At 35.5% G+C, this 25,403-nt stretch overlaps 1 protein-coding gene across 1 annotated transcript in view; it reads right to left on the bottom strand.

Annotated features, from left to right (window-relative positions):
- Positions 1–522: 522 nt before the first annotated feature.
- The window catches only part of RASEF (RAS and EF-hand domain containing), a 29,785-nt gene continuing 4,904 nt past the window's right edge, over positions 523–25,403 (bottom strand). The window contains exons 2-17 of the mRNA XM_066338434.1: positions 20,071–20,217; positions 19,162–19,252; positions 15,755–15,850; positions 14,697–14,774; positions 14,091–14,206; positions 13,303–13,371; positions 12,333–12,417; positions 10,868–10,959; positions 7,981–8,215; positions 6,832–6,969; positions 6,581–6,728; positions 5,564–5,645; positions 4,044–4,158; positions 3,068–3,187; positions 1,993–2,069; positions 523–932 (exon numbers count right to left, since the gene is read on the bottom strand). Coding sequence (XP_066194531.1) covers positions 824–932; positions 1,993–2,069; positions 3,068–3,187; positions 4,044–4,158; positions 5,564–5,645; positions 6,581–6,728; positions 6,832–6,969; positions 7,981–8,215; positions 10,868–10,959; positions 12,333–12,417; positions 13,303–13,371; positions 14,091–14,206; positions 14,697–14,774; positions 15,755–15,850; positions 19,162–19,252; positions 20,071–20,217 — 1,798 coding nt within the window. The 3' untranslated portion in view covers positions 523–823. The remainder of the gene's footprint in view (positions 933–1,992; positions 2,070–3,067; positions 3,188–4,043; positions 4,159–5,563; positions 5,646–6,580; positions 6,729–6,831; positions 6,970–7,980; positions 8,216–10,867; positions 10,960–12,332; positions 12,418–13,302; positions 13,372–14,090; positions 14,207–14,696; positions 14,775–15,754; positions 15,851–19,161; positions 19,253–20,070; positions 20,218–25,403) is intronic.

Raw genomic sequence — 25,403 nt, 5'->3', positions numbered from 1 at the left:
AGTAACAATAATGATCTAGCCTAATCAGGCAGCAAGATATTAGATCATAACTCACTTCAGCAATCCTACATATCACAGGTGTTACATTCTCTCTGGAATTTCAAACTGTAATAGTCCAGACAAACGTTTCTTTCACCTGTGATGTGTAGGATCAGATTTAAAGTCTGTTTCTCAGTTCTTATTCAAACCCCAACACTCGAAATACATTCTAAATAGCAAAGTTCTGAGGAACTACAACAGAACACCATGCACCTGCCACTGTCTTCTCCTAGCAAAGACCATTCTGGTTCCCCTAAACTTAGGGATTACTTGGATCTAGGCAACCCTTGACAGTTTGGAGTTTTCTTAAGAAATGTTTAATCAATACATACTTGATGCTGTCAAAAAGTAGATAAGCAGACATGATCAAAAAGAGATTAAATTAACGGAGGCTGTAATTTTTTCTTTACCTGTGAGTGATATTGGATATTACTAAGTTCTGTATGTTAAAAATACTGATCCCATAAAGAAACAGACAGGTAGAGACAATAATATATATTACAATATTGTACACAGTGACTACTGTAGCATTGATTCTGAGGTCACTGCATTGAATTATATTACTTGAGAAAAGTGAAACCAGAGTCTATGGGGTGAAGTAATTTCTCCAATTTGAATGAATAGAAAGTAGAGTCTGGATTTTTAACATTAGGTGTAGCTTCTAAATATACAAATGCATAAATCCATAATGAAAAGAAAACACAATTGAAATATTTCAGTTTGGTTGCTGGCTTGGTTTTTTTAAAATATATAAGTTATTTAAATAAGGAAAATCATCTGTCATTTAAACATTACAACAGTTTTTTGTGAGTGCCAACTTTTTGACAGGTGTCCCAGCCAGGCTGGTTACTGATCTTGTATCATCTTGATTATCACTTCGTTTTCGCACCTCACTGTAAAAATAACAAAAACAAAACAAACAAACAAAAAGGCGTGGAATTAACATACTTCTATTCATGTTCACTCTTCTATTTTTTCCCACTATATATTGCAGAGTTCATCACCATAATTGTATGGTTAATACAGTGTAAATGAGCACAGAATCAACATCTCTCCTAAGTTTCAAATTTGGGAATCATATTGACATTTCTATGCTATTCATAGTGATAAAAAACAATTTTTCCAATATACTAATAACTCCCCATGTTCTGATTTATCTTCCATTTCTTTTGAGAAGTTTTTAATTTGTTTCTGTATTTTACCATAGAAAAAGAGTATCTTCATAGCTCTAAGTATAAAACCAAATAACTCCAATTTCAAGTATAAATTTACTTTCACAGAAAAAATGCATGCTGTTGGATGTTTTTTTAGAAATGCAGACAAAGAAGCTGTGTACATATGAATGATTATGGATTACAGACTACTAGCCTTTAAAATTATATTTCAACCAAAAATTATTTGAAAAGGTAGTAGAATTGTAATATTTATCATAGAAATACCAGGGTACTAAATGAACATAAACAGAATTTCTGTCTTGTAAATAATTTAGAGAAGGGAACATCAAAGAAAATATGTCTAATTAGAACCGTCAGTGATAAAACTGAATACATATTAATATATGTGTGAAAGAATTAAAAAATAATTACACACTGAATTACTACATTTGAAAATAAATTATGAAAGAGTTAAGAAAATTAATCCATGTACAATTAAAATTACAATTAATTCAGCAAACTAGTCTTAAAATTTGGGCACTTTAACTGAGTCCTGGCTTAAATATTAACTATTGAGAGAGCTTAATATTTTCAAGCAAAAATATTACTTAATTAAACTGAGAAGATATCCCATCTTGCACTTATCTACAATGATTTTACATAGTATTTTCTTTAAATTTTTTTAACATTGGAACAATCTGCAAAATATGTGTGTATCTTTCTATGTATATTCACATACGTCCTTTTTATAAAATATTCTCAGATGTGTTTAGGTGAAAATAGAAACATGGCTACTTACCGAGCAAGATGAAGAACTGCTTCTACAATATTAGATCCATCTTTAGCACTTGTTTCACAGAATAGTGCATTATAAGTCTGTGAGGAAAAACAAAATATTAAGCTAACTGATCTGAGATGGTTCCCATGAGAATGGGTACATTCAATTACATTCAAATTGTTTCCTGAATAACACAAAGAATGACAGTATATTTAAATGAATAGGATTTCTTCTAGTGCTCTTCATTGTCCAACACATTCTCGTTAGTATTGTGAAATAAAACAGCAAAAAATTTTAATTATTTCTGTTTTATAATTAATATATTCTGAATTAATAAACTGAATAAAAACCATATTATAAGCTTAATGCCCAAACTCAATCTGCTTGTGCACAAGACTGCAAAACAGTAAGAAAGTTGCCAGGACAGGTTACTTAACTTGCTAGCAACTATAACTATAGCATCTGAGTATTGTAGGTTAACCAAAAAAACATCATTCCATAGGAAAAAGACATGGTATCTGCCCCAGTATAATCAAACAATTTAGCAAGCAGTCAGCCATTCAAGACCCATAAGGCTCTTCCCATTATTCTACAAAATAAAAGATTTGTGCATTTCTTTTACCCCATATAAATAAACGCAAAAAACCCCTTTGTCCACACTTCTGTATGTACCAGAGAATTCCTTTTTCCTTTCTGCAGATGTGGAAGGAATACAAGAGAGTCTCTTGAAGATGAAAACACTCCACACAAAATCTGGACAGACACAAATTGGTCAATAGTGTGCCTCATATCTGAACTGGCAACTTCTGTTTGGCAGCAGAAAAACTCAGTCTTCTGTCCATCCACTTTTTTACGAAAAAGACTGAGAAGTCTTTCACAGCCAATAATGAAGTTCAGCTCAGCAGATACCAAGATGTGATTTAACCCAGCCAACACCATCAAAACACAACAGTTTAATGGAAAATATCCATGGGTCCTCATTACTTCACTTGGACAAATGAGCAGGAAATTACTTTTGTTTACTAGTTTCTCACATGGTTTTCAGATTAAAATTTCTAAGACTATTTTATACTAATGAGGTACACTTGGACCTTACCATAGCCAGCTTTTCTCCATAGTTTATAGGCACACACTTCTGCCCTTGTTCTATAACATCTTGACGGAGATCTGCCTTGTTTCCCACCATCATAATTGGAATATTCTCGTGAGTTGCATCCTGTAAAGAAAATTTTATTTTCTTATTGCTACAACACTCAGAATACAAAGAAGTGGCTAGCATCATTATGTCATACCAATTCCCCTTCCACAAAGTCTTGCACACTAATAAAAAAAATTTCACAAATTATGAAAGCTATGCTGAGAACGTTTTATAAACCACTTGAAATGTAAGCGGTCACCTTAACTATCAGCCTGCAAAGATGTGCTTCCATTCCTGTAAGTTTTGTTTCCCAAAAAGGAATTTAATGTGTTACGTTAATCTAATGGAATGGATTACTGCATCCAAATGCTGTAATGACAAAATTACTAAGGGAAGAAGTAACCAACTCCTATACCACAACTAAAAGAAAATGCTTTCACAGAAGATGAGCTAAGTATTTTGCTTGCCACTTTCCCTCCTATTAAACACCCTCAGCACAAGAGAAAAAATCCTTGCACTAAATGCAAATCCATATTCAAATAAAAAACCAGGAAGTACAAGCAGAAAGAAATATTGAAAATTTCACTTGATCTATAGCTGATTTACAAAATCTAGTATATTGGTTTAAAATGAAAAAACTCCAAGGAATATTCAAGCCATCCACAAGAAGGTATCTGAAATGTGCTGCCACATTCATTTCAAAAGGAAGTGAACAGGAAGAGTATCATCAGCATTCTTTAACACAAAAAGATATATCAGATTGAATTCTAACTGAGTACGTCAGGATATATTTAGGACCTCCATGTAGCTTTTATTTCTATGACAGCCTCCAGTCTGACTAATTACAATTTACATCTAATATAATTTTATAAATAATAAGGCTAACAATGCTGTGAAGCATAGCTTTTAAGTTGTATATATGTAAGGGTCTTACCTCAATCATATCCACCCATTCTCTCACATTAATAAAGCTTTTTTCACATGTTACATCGTATAGTAGTAAGACACCATCTGCTCTTCTGAAGTATGACTTAGCAATACTTCGAAATCTTTAAGAAAAAAAGAAAATATTTGTATAAGGCCACATTATCAAATAGTAGTTCAGTTTAACATCATTAAGAACACAGCATTATTTAATTTCACTACTGAGAACAATTCTTTCCATATAATACAATGAATTCATAAAACCTGGTCCTGAATGGATCAAGGATCAACAGGATTCTGTCCTAAACAACAATCAATATTTTGTATATCAAAACATCTACAGTGTATCTATTACAGATAATCTAGTCTCAAATTGTGCCAGGAGAGGTTTAGACTAGATGATACAACAAATTTCTTCTCTGAAAGGGTGTTCAGGCATTAGAAGGAGTTGTCCAGAGAAGTGGCAGAATCCTCATTCCTGGAAGTGTTCAACAGGCAGGTGTGGATGTGGCACTCAGGGACATGTTTTAGTGGTGAACACAGCAGTACTAGGTTAACAGTTGGACCCCATGAGCTTGGAGGTGTTTTCCAACATTAATGGTTCTATGATTCTAGAATCCACCTATAAGTAACTTCCTAAATTAATTGGCTCACTTTACTTCCTTTGAAAAAGATAGAAATCCAGTAAAATTATTCCAGGGTTTCATGATCAACTACAATCATCTCTTTCACCAACTTCCTACAATCTTCTCATCCAAATACAGTAACTATGTATTTATACCGGGTATTAAAACATTCTTCACATATTTATTACATGAGAGAAAACTGACTGGATCTTTACCTACATACAGGCCAATACAAATCTTGGTCAATAAATATAGTAAACTGACTTCCATGGCACTAGATTAAGCTCCTACTAAACATTAAAAACTGTTGGTAAAGAAGTAATGGCTCTCAAGTAGAGATGTCATAGGATTTTGAGGGAATTTCACACAATATTGAAGAATCTTGAATATAAATTCACCAACACACAAAGGTATTTTTGGCAAAATTCCAAAGTATTTGGAAAGAAGATTTTATATACTAAATACAATGCAAATCAGGACAAGGATTTTCAAGGAAAGAATGGGAAATGGGGAGGAAGTGAAGGGAATCTCTAAGAAAAAGACTGTTTAAAAATATAGATGTATAAGAACAAAGAAAGCTAAAGACTAAAAGCAGAAGAAACCATGTGCATGTCCTCCGCTGCTTAGAATTGCCAAGGAGGGACATGCAGATTGAATTCATTAATCCTGTGGTTAACCTCAACTATTTCTCTCAATGCTAAGAAAGGTTACCTCAAGCATCACCTAAACTAACAAGAAAATATTCCACCTGTCTTGATGTCTCAGCAGAGAAAAACTGCATCTGTTTACAGATATTTACATATGGACCATACAAATAACAGGTTTTTTTTAGCTAGATGAAGAAAGGCAAATTAGTTTTACAAACAAAAGAATTCAAATTAGGTAAGTGCAGAGGATCACTGACCTCTCCTGCCCAGCTGTGTCCCACAGCTGTAGCACTGTAGGTTCTCCATCAATAATTAGTCTTTTCATTTGAAAATCCACACCTGAAAAGAATCATGTGTATAGTCTAAAAAAACCCATCAATAATCTTAAAGAAACCACGGAAAATTAAAAGATAGGGGCTATATACAATGTTTTTTCAAAAATTCTTCTCTAAGTTATGAGATTATGATTTATGATTAATAGCTTATGAGACTTCAGTCAGTCATGCACATACTTCTGAACTGCAAAAATCCCCTGAATTTATTTGTCTTTTCCCTGAAGAATTGATTCAAATTGCATTCTGAAAAACAAATAAGATCTCTTGCTCCTTTATTTGTCTAAACAATTTTATTAAAGAAGTTAAAATGTTTTACAAAAAACTTGATTTCAAGTATCAAGGAAGAAAAAGAAAAATTAGAACAAAAATCATTACAAGAGGCAATAAAACAAACATTTAAGCATGATTTCATTGGAAGACAAAATTACAACTTTGGAATCGTTAAGATTTAAGGTTGTTAGGTAACAACTATACTAATATACACAAGAAGTCAGCCAGAAATCCTTCTAGCTGTAGTTAAACCAAAGCTTCAAGAACATTTTGAAGAAATCACAACAAAAACAGTATGAAAGACATCAAAGGATAGTACAAAATACGAAGGAAAGAAGTGTTGAAAAAACAAGAAAGCAGTGAAAAAGGCAGAAAAGTTCATACAGACACTGGAAGTTCCTTACATTGATATTCCTTCTCTGGTGCCTTGTGTTATTCAGAAAGAGGCTTCATAAAGAAAAGCTAAATTAGACCAGTACCCTACTGTCCTCTACAAACAGCTGTTATTACTAAGCTTTAGTACTCAATTAGACCTCACAGCCTTCGTGAGAAACTTCGTGTGTATATCCAGGAAACACCAGCAAGCAATAACAAAGGCAAGCTTATCACCCACTTCACTCCAAAATAACAATGAAATTCATTGTAATATTTTAAGAACACCAACTATACCCAGAGTTGCACTGGTATTGCCTCGAAATTCATTCTTGCAAAGTCTCATAAGAAAACTGGATTTTCCCACTGCTGCATCTCCAGCAAGAACAATCTTGTAAGCCTTCTCTGAACTGGGGTATTTTGGAGTGAATTCAGTTGCATCTGACTGAAAACAAAAAGAATCCCTCTATTACAACTCATTAAAAAACCCCTCTGTATCATTCTTTTCAATTTTTCCATTTTCCATTTTAACCCGAAGAACTGGTTACCTGAAGGGTGAGAGCAGATATATGTTTCCTCGTTGAAGCAACTGAGCTGCTTCGACTTACTGGCCGTGACGGCTTCCAGTCTAAAGCTGCAGTGCTGCTAGCAGGGCTGTATGCTTCTTCATCCCTGATCTCTGGAACCTGAAAGTACAAGTTAGTTCTCTGGTGAGAAAAGTATGCTTTTTGGAAAGGCACAGCTAAGACTGATTAAAATATTTTAACAGTTTGGATTAAACAGAGATAAATGATCAGATACAGCTGTGCAATTCTAATCAAAATACTGTGATTATTCTGTTCTCATTTATTTTTGCTGTCTACTATAATTACTTTCTGTCTTACAGCATTTTTATTGTTCAGCATCCATTCTTTCAGTACTCAAATACAGCAAATTAATTTCTGTATAAAAATTTCAGCTTAAAACATAGTCACAATAAACAATTGTGACAATACTTTATTTCAAAGCTTATTTCACAAACATCTTCCCCAAAGACATTATCCTCTATGCTATTACTACTCAAGCTAAATTAAGTAGAGCACAGCTGTAATCAACATTATTCACAGCGATGTCTCCACAGAGATTAATGTCTACTAAATGCACAGCAAATTATTTACCTTAAAAAAATACATATTCTAATGTGCTTAATACTATTTTTGCTATGCAGTCCTCAGTTACTCTTTCAATGTTACTAACAATAAAACAGACACAGTAACGCTTTCTTAGATTTTTTAATTCTCCCAGACTTAGCCTGTAAGTCAATGTTTGCACTACCAATATTCTATCTCATACATGCTTTTTTCTCCACTGTTACAGCATAGTAAGAGGAAGTGAATGGAAAACTATTTTAGTTCTATCTGCTCTTTTATCATTACAAAATGAGCTCCTTTCCGCATACAGTTTAACAACCTTCAAAAATCACATAAACTTCAAAAATTAGGTTCTTAGCTCAAAAATGTATCAAAAAATGTAAAAAAAAAAGAGAACTATTTATACATTCTCAAAAAAGTTTTCACTAATAAATTTAAATGTGCATGACCTACATACTTGCTTTTAACTGGCCTGTGGACAAAGATCCATTTTATTATAAAAACAGGAAGCTAATTTTGTCTCCAATTAAAAGCCTTTCTCAGAGAAGGAGTAAATCTGGCACTTACATCTATATCAGAAGCATCGCCACCAAAGCCTTCTTGCATACACTGTGACCTTTGAAAAATCCTTTGATGCCTATATTCCACTTCTGAATCATACTCATTTGAATCTCTCAGGGTAGACAAACCACTGTCAAAACAGCTCTCAGGTAAGCTGTCAACTTCACAGCTTATCCTTTGCATTGGATCACAAAGCGCTAATGAATCATAATCTTCATCGACACAAGACGAATGAGATGATCTAATACGAAAATATTGGAGGGAGAAAAATAAATTACTCCATATAAAAAATTCCAATAATAAATAATTGCTCTTCCCAAACATATATGAGCCCTTCTGGAACAGTCAATTCTTAGAAATATTAATGTTAAGTTTAACTATACGTCAATCTGTATCTTGCCTTTCTAAAAATTTCTCTTCCTCAATCATATATCTTGGGAAGCTCAGATCAAATTATTTAATCTGTGTTACTGATGATGACTTCCCAAGTCTCAGTAATTATGACTATTTGTTACTTTAAAAAGCCTATCTAAAAATAAATTCAGAAAAAGAAAAATACATACGATGTTTTAGCTAATTTAGCCTACTCTAAGACATAAAATGACCTTGACATACTGTATCTCATTTAAATGAATACATTTGCTCACAGAGGCACACATGCCAATAAGAAACAGCTATAAATTTGCAGAAGAAGGCGGCTTTGTAGAAGAGGGAGCAGCCAAGTTCAGGAGATCAATAATGTTAGAAGAAGTCACTGAAAATTTTTCTTACCGTCTGGTAGGCGATACAATACATTAACTTTTACACAGAATTCCTCTCTTTTCCCTTAACCTTCCTTCAAAAGTCTTTTGGTTTTTTTTCATTCAGAAAAGGAAGGTTAATAGAGTGAATCTTAAAAAAACCCAATCTTATAAAAAAGATTACAGTGGCTACAATCATTATCGTGCTCCTTTAGCAAGAAAGAGACAGGCATCAACTGAAGTGAGGCAGTAGAGGTCTCCAAGTCACAGCAGAGAAGAAAGGGTCTGGCCCTGTCAGGAATGGATGTGATGCACTGAACTGCTAAACCAGACAAGGTCAGCATCAATCCTTGTACTAACAGCTCGTTCCCAGAGGGGCTCCCCTGTGATGGCACAACACAGGACAATACACTGGGGAAAATCACCAAATCATGAAGTTGTTACTGTGTTGAATTCTTCCCTTCAACTGGCCAAAAGAGGGTGACAGTGGCATCACTGTCCCATGCAGTAACATTCAGAACCATCTAATTTACACCCCTTCAGGCTAGTGAATAATCACATGAATGCATATGATCTTAGCTACAGGATATCACAGCATACATGGTCTTTGTATTCATGCACCTACTGGCCTATTTTCAATCACTGAAATACAGAAGAAGAGTTCATGATATAACAAAGCTGAGCTTGTCAGGCATTCCCTGAAATAAAGCTTAGTAGGCAATTTTCAATTTCCCTGAACCATGAATTCAATGCTGGGAATTTCATATATGCTGAAAGCAAGTTAGACCAAGATGAATCTTACAGATAAAAAATAAAAATCATACCTTTTAGAACAAATTGCTTGAAATACGTTAGTATGCAAACCAATACCTCTTAAGGCTGATCTGATGTCAGGAGACCAAGTACTGAAAACAAACAGGTTTGGGGGCATTCACATCTCTTTCTGTTTTTGGATACTATCAAATCACATGTTAAGGTTAAGCTTTATTCCTACCACATAAAATTCCTTCTAAAGTAGCTTGTATTTCTCACTTTTGTGGAAATGTAAGGATTGCACCATGTGGCAGATAGTAATAAATATTCACAGAGAACACCATAAGTAAGCCTCCAGAGAAGTTTTAGTTACGCCCTCAGAAAATTACTGAATGTAATATGCAACTTAGAGTAGATGCCTCTAAAAATTTGCAGAGGGTCTAACATAAGGGAATACAGTTTATGTGCATTCTGAAAAAGGAAACAGCTTGTGACAACCAAAACTTTACAGCCAGCAAACACATCTCACATCGAGACAACAGAATAAAAATGACACTACAGAATGAATGGGGATATTATAGGCATGAAGCAGAAGTCAATTTAATTCCTATCCAAGATACTTTTCTTTCTACCAAAATGTAAAACACAGATTAAAAAGACCTCTATTATAGATCTCTCTATGGTTTGGAATACCACTGAAAGAAAAGTAGGGATTGAGTAGGGACACACACTTTTGCTGATGGATCTAACTGTTTAAAAAAAACCAAGTATGACAGCACAGCATGACTGACAGTATTACAGCACTCCATTGTCTCCAGTGTCTCTCTGAAATGATGCGAGGAAGCTCTGATCAATGATCTGTATTCAATAAGTACAGAAAAAAATACTTCTGAGCATCTAATTGCATTTAGATAACTTACTGGTTTTGTACTCTTATCCCACTCATATCCAAGTGCATTCACTACTCTCACATGTCAGTGTGAGATGAGGTGGTTTACTCTTTTGAAGAACCAGGCTCACATTAGTAATTATTACATGGGAAAAAAGGCACACAAGCTGAACACAAAACCAAAAATGTTTTATTTCTCAAGTACTGAGTAAAGCTATCAAAGGAGAGTTTTACAGTTTCTTGGAGAAATGACACTGAGAATCAAACTAGAATCAAAAGAGGCCAAGACTGGACAAGAGGCTGTCTGAATTCTCCGTAAGTTTATGGCTTCCACTGAAGAGGGTTTTCTGAAGTAATTGAGAAGACTCTTATTGACTTCAGTATATTCTGGATCATGTGCTATGGTCATACATTACTTCTAAATCAGACGCAACCATTGTCTCTTACTTAACAGTAATCTGCTCTTCTAAAACAAGTCATTTTCAAACTAACAGAAGCAAGCCCAGCTTACCTGTCATACCGTGGGTTCAAAGGAGAATGCTCACCATTAAATTTAGGACTGCGTCTAGAAATGGTACTTCCTGGTGAGGTATTTGCTAACCGCTGCAAAATAATAAATGCATTATAACTTTGATGAACACAGAGGAAGTATCTAGATTTGTTGAGAAAAACAGTGTGCATCATCAAAATTACAAACTGGATGTATTTAATATATGCTTCTTTATATTATACATATATATATTTAGCTCCTTACATTTAGCTAAACCTCATAGTTTATGTATTACTGAGTGTCAGAAGACCTATTACCTAGAGCATTTAGGCTTCACCACTGCCTTTATACTGAACCTACTACACACGTTCAACCACAAAAGACAACAGAATTACCAAGAGGGTGATTTAATCCACCTGAAGACTCTGAAATGCTAAGCATTTTTTTTTTTTAATTTGAATTATTTGAAAAGTGGTATTTAGACCATGGCATGCTGACTACTAAATAGAAAGGGGAATTGTCACTAGCTGGGCTATTTCCAGGAGAGCTACCGCCTAGCTCTTGAGAGAGATAGTGAAGAAAAGGTCTTGACTGTGACAAATATTTTGTACATTTTGCTGTGCCTCCATACATTTATTCACTGGAAACAGCTTCTGTCTTCTTTGTAATATGCTCATTTACATGACAGTAGGAAATGGTATCCATTGTTGCATCTGTAGCGAATCTCTGGTACCTTGTACCAGCAAAAAGTGCTCAGTTCACTGGTATGGAATACTGGAACAGTCACCTGACCCCCTATTTTCTTCCTTCCTGTCCAGTATTGTCTTTGTGTGCCCATTATTCTGCTTCCATCCTTCTAAAAAAGCTATCTGCTTTCCTTATGATGCCAAATCATTAGTTTTAAGAGTTTTAACAGAATTCACAGGACTGCAAATTGACAGTGTAGAGTAGGGTTTTTTTACTTTCAAGTCTTTCTTTCTCTAGTTTGGAGGATGTCAGGTGACATTTGTTAAAAGAGACTCCAGTGCAGTTCTGAGAGCCCAAAAGAGTCTGACTAAGGTCTCTATCTAGTAGTCCATGCTATTCATTTTCCCCGTGACTTGCCAGGAAAAAAAGTTCAAGTTAAGTTAAAAGGGCAGTTTTCTGAGAAAGTGTGTTGTCAATGGTAGGACACTCCCATACACAACACAAATACATTCCCTTTAGCACAAGAGAAACTCTTGATTTATTCACCTCATTAAAAATCACAGCATATTAAAAAAAAAGTTACTTTCCAGAGTGCCTCAAAAAGCAGCTATGTTCTAATAAACCTTGCATTATTTTACAAAATGTAAGTAAAATCTAACAAAACTACACAGGAGTATTCTCACAGTTATTCCATTAAATAAAACTCAATTTTCTGAGTACTCACTCAGGTACTAACTTAAATTTGCTGTGTTGATTCTTACTCCTTCCATGACAATGTAACAAAATCATAAATACATACCAATGATCTATTGTACTTGCTGAAACTGTTTTCAAGTGCGCTTCTTAAACCATCGTTGCTGTCATGTAACTTTCTATTAGCTGACCTAACAAGAAAACACAGTTTAATTTGCAGAACTAGAGGAAACATGAAAAACTATGTAACTTCTCAAAAAGAAAAATTTAAAAAACACTTTTGGAGAACCCCTTTTTTCTTTAGCTAAACACTGAAGAGTAACATGAAACTAGAAACATATTGACAGATACTCAAATTATCTGAAAAAAACCACTGAATTTTAGGCTTCAGTGGCAGCCCAGGAAGCCCCTTTTCACTTGTACAGCATGGTCTCTGGTCAGCTGAGTGGAAAAAAATGCTCTGTAGGAATGGTCACAAAAAATAAAAAACACCACACAGCAAAACAACTAGACCAGCCATTTCTGTGCAAAATTACTACCCTTTAAATATTGCTGAGGGGACTTTGAACACAAATACAATTCATCTGCTTGAAAGAAAGAATTTTTTTAGGATAAGGAAATTCAATAAAGATATTAAAAAATGTATTCATTGTGATCCTTCTTGCACACCTTTTGTATAATACTGCACATTCTTAGTACTTTCCAGACAACAATAAGACAGGAGTTACCAGAGAAGCAAAGCCAGTAGAAAAAAGAGCCAGGCAATAATTTTTCTGATAGCATGTATAGACTCAAATTGCATTCAGCTTATTATAAAGAAATGAAAGTTAGTGGGGCTAAGAAAAGAAATGGAAAGAAACCAACTGAAGTGTTGGTTTACAGTACCACAGTAGAGTTATTATCACCGTAACACTTCTGACAGTTGAGAACATCTTTTCTAATAATTTAAGACATTTCAGTATTTTCACTTGGCACTTCTTCCCAAATTTCAACCCAATCTTTTGCATAAAAATCATTTATGTCAAATGTGTTGAGACAAAGTTTGATAATAAAAAGCTGAATTACTAAAACCTTACTGAAGTATTTCAATTTGTCTTTCCAGATTATCTCTGTCTTCTGTATACTCTCGGATAATTTCTAGATCCCTGGGAAAAAAAAAACAAAAACAAACACCAAACTTAAATGAACTTACACTTAACAAGATATTCTTATATTTTCACCATATTGCCTTTGACAGACTTTACATTTATGCTGAAATATGCAGAGAGCAGTTCAACGTAAAGTAAGATCACTTGTAGACTCATTAATCTCTGCCATTATAACTCAACAAAGACTGTGAATGAAAAATGAAAGATGTACAAAATAACTGCAAGGACTGCTTCCTTTTCCCTTGAAATGTAATTTATATCATCTGAAGATAACCACACAATGAAACTGCTTTTTATGCTCCTTTAAAAGAGTAACTAGAAGTAGCTTTCATTCACCTTACAAAAACAAATGGTTAAGCTAGACATGGAAGGCTTCCAAAACTGCTCTCCCTAATATTCATACAGACACTCATGTGAGTGCAAGCCACAAAGAAAAAAAATGCCTGATGCTGTACCTGTTTTATTCCTAATAATGTCCCACTAAAATCAATGGATATTCTTTCAACTTTGTCTGAGTTTGGATCAGAGCCAGAATGTGCTCTTTCAGAACTCAAATAAGAAAAGTGAACAGCACTGATGACATGCTGTCAAACATGTACCTACCCTTCAAGGCAAACTTAGAAAATAACAGTTGCCAACTGCATACATAATAATTACATCAGAAAATAGATTTTATTTTTCCCTGGTGAAAATACTATCATGTAGAAGTAACTTACCTCTCAGTGTTCAAAGACTGATCTGCATACTCGCTTTTCAAGGTATCTAATTCACTCTGTAGAAAAGCTATATTTGTCTGTGCTTCTAGAAGATCTTTCTTAAGTCTCTGATTTTCCTTCAAAAAAGGAAGACGTTAGATGTTAGCTGTTCTAGTCACCTCCAAAAAATGTTGATATTATAATAATAGAATAAAAATCATCCAAATTAAATAAAACCAAAACATAATAAAATTTGGCATAGAGAGGGAAACAATATGAAAGAGCACTGTATCAACAAAGAAGTCAGTAAATTAACATGCAAGAATCTCTTCACTTTTATTTTTCCATTCTGTTACAAAAAAATGGGACCACAACATCTCAAGCCACTTCTGAATGTCCTACATAGAATGTTTATACATTTAAACAGGTACTTTTTCAGCTTAAAAGATCCACATACCCATAACTTAAAAGTTTACTTTCTAGCTCACCAGTACTAAAAGTAAAAACAAAAAAAACCACAAACAAACAAACCCCAAAATCCAAATCCCCACTACTATAACAATCTGTACTGCAGACACTAAAACTGAGACTAAATTAATACATTAATGATAATAATCTCTTACTTACTAGCAACATATCATGCATTCTTTTTTTCAGTTCAACTACGTCTTCCCTGTGACTGACGTATTTGGATTGCTCCTCCAGCTTGAAGTATTTTAAAAAAATACACAATTAATGTATTTGATTGTTCTGATTTAAAAAAGAAAACAGTTTTATGGAAATCACAATAAATAATCCTTGAAAAGTTTTACAGTTACTAAAGTTTTTAAAGTTTAAGAGTTTTTCCGAATGAAGCAGACAGCATTATTTCAAAAATTACTCGCTTTCTACAAAATTTATATACGTTTTGCACTCTTTGGGTAAAAAATACTCATAACTAGTGACACAGAAGACAAACTACTAAGATACAAACAGATAGAAACATTAACTTAAACAAATATAAAAAACTATTACTACCTCAGCTATGTAGTATTTGGACAAGAAGATCTCATGCTTCTTGTGAGGAATTTACATTTCTACAAATGTTCTTTAAAGTGCAATTAAATATAAAAATCAAAAAAATATATCCACTTTGCTTGCTATAATTCTGGTAAAACTTACAGCAAAAACCAAGGTCAAAATTAAACCCAAATTACAAAATATTCCAAAACATCATTCCTGAAATTTCAGTTTACTTTACTACTAGGTATCAAATTACAAGATCTGATTGCAGTTGGCTTCTAAAAGGCACTACAGTACCATAAATTACTATATCTGGGTTGCTAATTCCATCTTTATGTACAAATAACAAATACTTAGCGGCAACATACTGGACTTTTTTTAATGGACCAAATACAAGACCAGGTAACTGCAATTTAATAACTTGATGGATCTAGAAAATTGTTAAGCCACAGAATTTAGGTAATAGCTGCTTCTCCCTTTCCTAAGTATTTCAACATATTACACAGCATAAATACAAATGCACAGAATGACAACACAACCTAAAAACTATCTGCAGTTGCCATTTACTAATACAAATTAAACTAGAAAAACACAATCATGGTTTTCCATTTTGAGGGAAGCATTTCATGAGGACAAAATCTCTTAGAACACTTAAAAAACTCACCAGACTTCAACTCACTTACCTTTTTAAGTTTTTTTATTGTCACCTGAAGATCCCCAACTTCAGTGTCATACTGGCGCTTCAGCTCATTTAGTGCTTCTTCAGCTTTTTGCTTCTCCTGCAACATTTTCAATCTCATTAGAAGTTGAGACAAGTTTCAAATGCTTATTAAAAAAATCATTTCATTGATTTGGAAAGCATATACTTTTCATTTAAACAAATGTGACTTTTCATTTAAACAAATGTGACTTTCCATTCTGTCCCTCCCTTAAGATCCACAGGTTCTGATTCTGTAACTGCAGCCCACTTATACAACACTCATAGAAATAAAATGGTGGCATGAAAGCAAAGTGTTTCAGTGTTTTTGATTCATGATTCCTGTGCTTAACATTCTCAATCTCACTTATTTTTTACTTCTGTTTTTCTTTTAATTTTTTTTTTTTTTTTTTGCTTGCAAGTGCTGGAAATGTTACAGGCCTATGTCAGTAAAAGGCAAGCAGACAGCATCTCTTAGTTTCAAATCGTAATGTCCCAGGAACAGAGACAAGGGGGTGGTTTGAGGGCTGTCTAGTCAATACCAACCACATCACCAGGATGGTCTCGGCAGGAAAAATGACATGGATGGAAAAGATAGCAGTGCCATCTTTTACCAGGTCTGGGTGTGTGCAGGCTGGAATCAGGACTGCACATCTGTTGAGCACCAGGGTACAGAGCCTCTGTTGCAGCAGCTGGAGCTGCTGTCCCGTGACTGCTGCCATCACCACAGAGAGAGAGAGCAGAGACATCTGTACTGCTGCCACCACCATGGCCCCAGAGAGAGAGAGAGAGGCTGCATTAGTACTGTCACCACCACTGGAATCAGCATCTTGGCAGCATAACTCCTTATTCAGACAAACTCTCTTTCCAGGTTTCGGGTTTTCCTTGTCTTCCCCTTCCTTCAGAGGTCCAGGGGGAGGAGATTGATCCACGGGAGCCTCCAGGAGTGCTGCCTTTGTTCTCCTCCATGGAATGGGGAGCGGCATCAGGATGGTCACCATTTTGCCTGTGTTTAGAGACTGCAGGAAGTACTGCTCACAGGGACCTTCAGTGGTGAGTGCCATTTTGTGGGTAAAACTCTCTCTTTGCCTTGTATACCCCATATTATTGATAGTGTTGTGATTATTGCAGCTTTCCAGTAAACTGTAAATCTAGTTTACAATTTCTCCTAGTTTCCTCTATTACTGGAAGGAGCAGAGGGGGTGAAAGGTGACAACTGGAGTGGGTTTAGTTTTCTCAGTGTTTGAAACCAGCACAGGTGCTCAGTCTTAATACCAGTATCTGTATACAGTACTCAGTCTGAGTATCAAACCAAGTACAGCATTCAGAAATGTATTTTAATCAAATTAGAGAGATTTATTTTAACCAAATTAGAATTTATTTTAATCAAATTATAGAGATTTTGGGAAGAGGCTGAACTAACGACATTAAGAAGAATAGTGCTTGCTGTGTGCTATAGACTGGTGTGTTTCATTCACTCCAGCCACTCCCCAGGGACTCCAGTTTCACAACACAAGAAATCAGAATGCAGCAACAACAAGTGGAGCCAATGAGACAGGTTGAATTTTCACATGGAAGAGGCCTGTATGGACTTTGCTTAGTATTCAGAATTAGAATTTCCTGTAGGTAGCGCTGACATTGTGTGTTAAAACAATAATCAAAGTAATCAATTTAAGGTGAATTCCCCTACTGTTGCCGACTATATAGACTCCTAAGTATTGTTTGGTAACTATTTGCTTCCCTTGAAGAAACAAAATACAGGATAGGCTCACTCAGAAGCAGGTGTCCCGGTGGCATGAATGAGATCACTCTGACAAACAATAGCCTTGATTACAGACATTAAGATTAATGGCTTAGTACATTCCCACAAAGTAAATAACTTAACATTTACTCTCAGGGCGTTTTAGTAGGTGCGGTATGTGGAGCTAGGAGCTACAAGGAACATTAGAGAGTGAAAATGAAAAAAGCCTTGTGAGAAACAAGTTAACAGATCATCTTTCATACCTATGGCTAGATGCAAACAGTGATTGAGAATACAGACTAGACTTAGATAATACATAGAATATCGACTTTTGCATAATTCTAGTACATAACTGTAGATGTTCTCAGAGTAAGCAAACACACATATCCCAGTTATCTTTTTAAAGCAGTGAAAAAGAGTATTCAGGGCTTTTTCAGTAATTTATCATTTTTTGAGAACAATAATTTTTCAGAGAAAACGTATTTGTTTTCTAAACATTAACAACTTAGCTTCTCTGCAAGTGAAAATTTATCTCTACTAAGAGCTGCATTACCACTAGTTAAACATATTAAAACACACTTTTTTTTTTTGCAGAGGTGATGGCTTTAACATTTTTGTGCCATTGTATTTTGTTTCTAGAAACACAATAGGCTTTTAGGGTACAGTAGGACTGTTTTCTCTTGTACAGGAAAAAAAAGCTATTTGAAGTAAATCTATCAGAATACCATTTACCTTCATGTATCAATTACTGTGAACTACTTAAAATCAGCAAGTTGGCAGACAGCACTTTGTTGCTTCTGGTTCTGTGACTACTCTGGTGAAAGAACCCACAGCATATATATATATAGATGTTCAGTATACTGTGTGTCCTACCGAGCAATAATTATGCCCATAGTATATGTTTCAGTTAATGCATTTCTTATGCTCACATTAGAACACTTTCACAAACTGTTATGTGGAATAACAGTTATGCCAATATAAAGTCTGGCTTATCTTAAATGAATATAATAACAACTCAAAATGAAGCAAGGAGCTGGTCTTGCTCCTTTGAATTATGAAGTCACGTGTGGCTCTAATGTATTTCTCCCTGGGTAAAAGAAGAGGATTTTTACACCTCTTCATATAGACAGCAGCTGGGTTAAAACAACAGCTAAAATTGAGCAGATCAAAACAGAATTTCCGATGAAGTTTGAAAGACCCAGGCCTTCACACACTGTTATCACAGCTACCTCTCTTTAGTCTATAAAATGTAGTTGCAGGGGAATGGAGGAAAGATACAGATACAGAAAGTAGGATCAAACAATCCAAACATTAAATTCTACATAATTTTTTTTACTAGGAGAACTAGACTGCATTCTTTAGTGCTGAAATATTATTTTCTCCAGACTGTTTCCAATATTGGTCTCAGAAAGAAACTCTTCTTGTCCACTATGCTCCCACAAAAAGGAAAGACTTTTTTTTCTTGGCTTATTACACCTAAGTAGATATTTCTCTTTAATTCATTTTTAATCTCACAGATAACCTTATTTTATCCAGGCCCTGCCTACAGCAGCTTCAAGTCAGTCCATTAGGATCAAAACCACACCATCAATCACACTTAAGATCACTGAAAGTTTAGTAATTATTAAATTCTGTAAATATAAAGTACTCACTTCCTTTTTAACTTTATGCTCTGCAGCCTGTATCCGTAGTTCCATCTCTTCCTCTAACTCACTGAGTTGAACTGCTGCTTTGTCCTGAGCTCTAAAATTTACAAGAAAATATTATCTTAGGAATTGCCCTCAGGCTTGAAAGAAACATTGTGTGAAACACAACTGCCTACCTCAACTGAAACAAATTAGACAGACAGACAGACGGACATGGGAAGAGTCTAACATTGCCCGGACCTTGAAACTGGTGCAGCTGGGAACCTAAATCCCAACTTATTTTGAAGATAATTCAAAATATCTGAATGGAAATTTGAAGGTAATTCAAAATAACTGGCAAATTAGATTTTAAATAATAGCTGCAAGCTGATGATTATCATGAAATACATCACATCTGCATTTTTAAAACTAAGTTACAAAGATAAAAGGCTCCTCTTGATATCCTATGAAGAGACTTCAAAAGCAACTTGCATCACCCACACATACGAGATCTCTGTCCAGTCTGTTTGGTTTTGGCAGTCACGACGTGAGACTGACAGTGCCAAGTAGTTAAAACACGTAAATACACTCCTTGATCCTCATGAAGCAAAAAAAAAAAGATTTCTAAAATGAGAATAGAGTGGACATGTATAATAAAAGTCAAAGCTGCAGCCAAGGAAGAATGTTTTAAAGCATTTAACAGAGTCTGCAAAAATTTGGTCCAGATTTTATCAGAAGTATGAACAGCTTATCATTTGCAGGCTGCTATATGTGCTTATGCACAAGGGTATGCATACAAACTAACTTCAGAACTCAGTTTACAGAAATACTTTATATTGCATATTTTGGCAGTAACTGACAGTAGTTTAATCAAAAGCAGCATGAGGGAAAAAAAAAGAAACTGCAGAACTGAGTTAGAAACATGATTCACTACACCTTTTTACTGCTACGGCCAGAGTTTCCATCTCTATGCTTTGAAGTTTTATCTCTTGGATGAAGTTCTTAATGACATGCTCATATGGCTGGATTAATCTTGGTTCTGCTATGTGTATGTTCTGGTAGAGAACACTGACCTGCTCTTGTCTGAAAAAGAAAGATACGAACATTTTAATTCACTTACCTGGAACAACGTTCTATTACAGGTTTGAAAAACTCACTACAAATCAAGATATTCCCCTCTTTGCCTATTTTTAAAATTTAGCAAGCTAGACAGAGGCTTTGAACACTCAGTACAGTACATCTAAATTCTTCTAAATTTTGTTTACTATTTCCACTTCTCTGCTTTAATATAACTATTGCAAAAAAACCCCAAACTGCCTGATGAAACATTTTTTTACTTCTATGCATAGTGCAGTGAAGAGAATGTCACTGGAGTAACCCACAATGTACATCAAGTTTCTTGATTGCTGTAATGTTCATCATAATCTGTGCAGAAACCTAAGATTTCAGGAGGTTGCATAAGGACTGAAAATGAAACAAGGATTGAAAATAGAACACCAACTATTATGAAGTCCTGTACATAAATAGCACTGATTTCAGTTCATGCTACTGGTATGTCATGCAAACCTTTGCTTTACATGCTAGGTTCCAATTCCTGGACTGTATTAGGCAAAACATCATAAAATATCCAGTAACAGAATTTAGCTGTTCTAAGGACTTGACATATGCTAGAATATAAACAGATATTCAACAACTTAAAAACCAAATGGAAAAAAAGGAACAGAGAAGATCAAGTCTAGAAACATGGAAAAAAAATGCCAGTAGTGAGGAAATACACATTATCAGAAGCAGAAATGCAAACAAAAATAATGTTTTGCAAGTTCAAGTCTAACACCATATCTAACATCACAAATACATGCCCTCTTTTTGCTGCTAATGAAAGCTTGAACTCTTGATTAAACAATCCTCCTTGTTAGACAATTGAGGTTTTTCTATTTTCAGTGGAGGTAATGCTATTTAATACCTTTGCCATACACATGACATCAACAATCAATGTACATCCTCTTCATTTTTTTGCACTTGAAACAATTCCACAGCTTTATCAATGTTGCAGCACTCTGCTTCTTGTACATGATTTCTCCACTGAAGATCTGACTGACTTTATTAAAACAGTACCAAAACTGCTACTACAGCTCAAATTCCCTTTCAAACAATTTAACTACTTCAGGACACTGTGATACTTGTTTCCAGCTGAAATGTTGACATCCATTTTGAGACAGAGAAACATAAAAACAGCACAAAGAGACAAAGATTTACTAATGTCTGAGAAATTTCTCTGTACATACATGTTTCTGTCTTGCAAAAGATTTCCTTTACAAAGGCTATTGCTTCCCTGCATTTAGTAAGTTAAATATTTTCCAATGTATGCACATAATTTCTTTTTCAAAATGTATTCTAAACTGTATAATGTTGGGGTTCACAAACAGTTGCAATAATGAACAGATTTATCTGATCATCAGATGCTACAAACTGTACAAATAATACAACATTTAAGAACTCCTCAAATGTATGTTTATTCAGTTAATAATCTGCAGTTAAAGTCATTTCAAGAATACTCCTGGAGTCCTACAGCCAGTGGCATTCTCTGGGATCAACACTGGAACCAGTCTTGTTCAATTTGTTTATCAACGGCACAGATGAAGTGATAGAATGTACCCTCAGAAAATCAGCCACCTCACTGAACTGAGGGAGTGGCTGATCCACCTGAAGGTTCTGCTGCCATTCTGTGGGACCTGGATAGGCTGGAGAGCTGGGAAGAGAGAAACTTAATGAGTTCAACAAGGGCAGGTGTCAGGTCCTGCACCTGGGGAGGAACAACCCCAAGTGCCAGGACAGGTCAGGGGTTGCTCCTACAGGGCAGCTCTGTGGAGAGGGACCTGGGACTCTTGGTGGATCACAGGCTGTCCATGAGCTGGCACTGCCCTTGTGGAAAGCCAGGGGTATCCTGAGGTGAATTGGGAAGAGCATGGCCAGAAGGCTGAGGGAGTTGCACCTGTTCTTGGCGCTGGTGAGGCCTAATCTGGGGTGCTGTGTCCAGTTCTGGGCTCCTCAGGACAAGGGAGACAAGGAGCTACTGGAGAGGATCCAGCAGAGGGTCACAAAGATGATTTGGGGTCTGGAGCATCTCTCTTATGAGGAGAGACTGCAGGAGCTGGGCCAGTTTAGTCTGGAGAAGACTGGGAGGAATGTCATTAACACATATAAATATCCTAAAGCTGAGTGCCAAGAATATGGTGTAAGACTTTTCAGTGGTGCCCAGTGACAGGGCAATGAGCCCTAAACTAAAGCAATGACCCTAAACTAAAACAGAAAGTTTCACCTCAACATGAGGAAAAGTCAATTTTCATTGAGGCTGACAGAGCACTGAAAGAGGCTTCCCAAAGATACTGTAGAGTCTCCCTCTCTGAAGATATTCAAAACACACCAAAACACACAAATTCCTGTGTAACCTGCTCTTAGCTGACCCTGCCTTGGCAGGGAGATTGGACTGGATGATCTTTGAAGGTTCCTTCAAGCCATAATTATTTTGTGATTTTTTTCAAAGTATATGCAAACCTGAGATGAGTTAGAGCATTATAAACACCAGGCTGTGGGTCCTGTATGGGCCATTTACTTAAGAGTTGGCCTTGATGATCCCTGTTGGTTCCTTCCAGCTCAGAATATTCTGTGACCTGGAAACACACACTGAAGCTAGAAATCAGTATGTCTGTGATGCTGACCTTCTGCCACACAGCAAAGCCTGCTTTAAGATGTAGTAGTCAGAAACTCAAAGTAGTTACTGAGAGGTTTTATTCTTCCTCTGAGATTAAAAAAAAAAAACCCTCTATATTTCATATCCCTTCTTAGCCCAGTGACCAGCTACCACACAGCCAGATTCAAAATATTCCAGCAACATAGTTTTAGGAAGCAGTACCTAGGCTTAAGAAGGCAAGCAATATCCATACAACCACAACCATGCAGGATTCTGGAAAGGGCCTGAAAAGATCACAACTGGTCTTTGAAACTCTTAGTAATGCTTAAATGAGTGCTTCTACAGCAACAATACAGGATGTATAATTTAATCGTTAATTAAAAAGCAGACTCACAACTACTACATCAACAATTTTAAAAAATCACAAAAAACACCACCAACAAAAAAAGATGAGAAGCCAAAGCCATGCAACAAAATTAGCAGGATTACTTCATCAGTTACACTTTCAGGAAGATGTAATACATTTTCATGAATTAGAAAGACTGTCAGCGATTTAATCACTCCAAGTATCCGTGAATCCATGATGAAGGTAGCAGCAATTATGTGCACTCTGTATCAACATGCAGTAAGTATTTGAAGATTACTTGTTCCAAATTGCTATTTTCATATTTTTAATTATTTCCCTGTTTTTACATTCTTTGGTGAATATCAATGACACTGCTGCAGAAGGCAGATCAGCTGCAATGAATGTTTGTCCTCACTTCTTCTTGGATACATGCTATTTCTTTCTGCAAATTCATTAGTTACTCAAAATTAATTGTCAAAGAAGACTTTACAAATGGATTTTTCACCAAGCTGGCTTGAACTCTAAAGCTCTGAATGTCTCTCCTTTTGCTGGACAAATTTTCAGAAAAATTCATCTTAAATGCTTGGACTTGCCCTTTAAAACTAGATTTCCTTGAAATCCTAAATTTATTTTTCAGTGTATTTAGCTGCACACCTTTAAGTTCCACACCAACACAGTTATGTTAGTGTGGAAGTCAAAGGTACTCACAAATACTATATTCACAAATACTACTCACAAATGCACAGAAAGAGCATTTTTTTAATATAAAGTCTATTACTTTGTTCATCCGGCACTATGGTTACACTATTCATCATGCAGGCATTTATTTCTGTTGCTTCTGCAAAGTGCAGACACCAAACATTAGTACCCACAAAAAGTATAGCATTGTGGCCAAGGACTGCTTTCGCTTTACCTTACCTCATTTCAAAGGTTTTATAGTATAAACCATCTGTAAAATTAGTACTTAGTAAGAGTAATTAGTCAATATTTGCACAGCTTCACATGAGTTAACTTAAGCAAAGTTACAGTATTCACATGGTTTCAGAGAGTTCCTGCAAGAACTGCATACAGAAAATAAAACTGCTCTGATTATAATGTAATTTCTAATATGATAAATTTAAAATACTGTTGAATAGAAGAACAGAAGGGAGCAGGCAGGAAAACCCACACAAAAAAAACCCACAACACTGATTTTGGGGATATCAGATATTTAGATTATATTGTGTCATAATTTCCTTTAATCCTAATCAATTCATAGTATTATTTCTGGTTTGCTGATTGTACAGTGACCATCTGCCTAATAATCCACACTCTGAATGCAGTCCAGAGGAAGATGACGGAATTTTTCAACCAGTAGTAACTCCAGAGTTCCTCAGTATCTTATTACATGTGCTCCCTATGTAGTCACCAGAAAGAATATGTATGCTACACAGGCCCCTCGGTCTGACACTAAGGGCAGTATTTGGTTTTAAAACACTATTCTATTGATCTTGTTCTACTGTAGGTCACCTTGTAAAATTGCTCTGATTGCATGTAGAAGTTCTGCTCTAGTATAGACATGAAGAGATGAAGCACAAGGTAGTCTGAGCTGGGAAGGTCTGAGCTGGGTGATCAGAACAAAACAAAGCTCAGGCACTAAAGCATCTAATACTTGCCCTTATACTGGAAACCAGCACCCTATGTATGCCTCCAAGAGATGGAGAAGTACCTTTTCCTGAAAGGCAGACACGTTGGATATGCCACCGTAACAGTGACCAGAAAAGAACAACAAAATATGATACAGATTTGAAAGTATCTTTGTCTCAGCTGAATGCCTAACACTTTCTCTAGATTAAGTGATTTAAGGAAGAACAGATTACACAGAATTTTAACACAGTGCAAATTCAAACTACTTGTCAACTTCAAGCACTACAGGGATTTTTTAAATACTATCTTTTCTTTTTCTGTATCTGCCCCTTCAGAAACAGGCTGCATTAAAAGAAGATGATCAAATTGGTAAGCCCCAGATGAGACAGCCAAGACGTGATTTCCAGAGGAAATATTTTTAATGCTCCCAAAGCATGAATACTGTTTGCTTACAGGCATGATTTAGAGCCAGTGGAGCAGCAGTGGAAAAGACTGTGGGACAGGCAGGGAACTATGAAGCCTGTGGAAAAAGAGAACACCTCAAAGACGTTATGGCAAATGATCACATGATGTTATCAGGAAAATAATCCAGGAAAACAAATGTTA

This window comes from Sylvia atricapilla, chromosome Z (genome assembly GCF_009819655.1).
Source record: "Sylvia atricapilla isolate bSylAtr1 chromosome Z, bSylAtr1.pri, whole genome shotgun sequence".
In the NCBI taxonomy this organism is placed as follows: domain Eukaryota; kingdom Metazoa; phylum Chordata; class Aves; order Passeriformes; family Sylviidae; genus Sylvia; species Sylvia atricapilla.
Note: the sequence above shows the minus strand (reverse complement) of the source record. Positions and strands in the feature narration are given on the sequence as shown.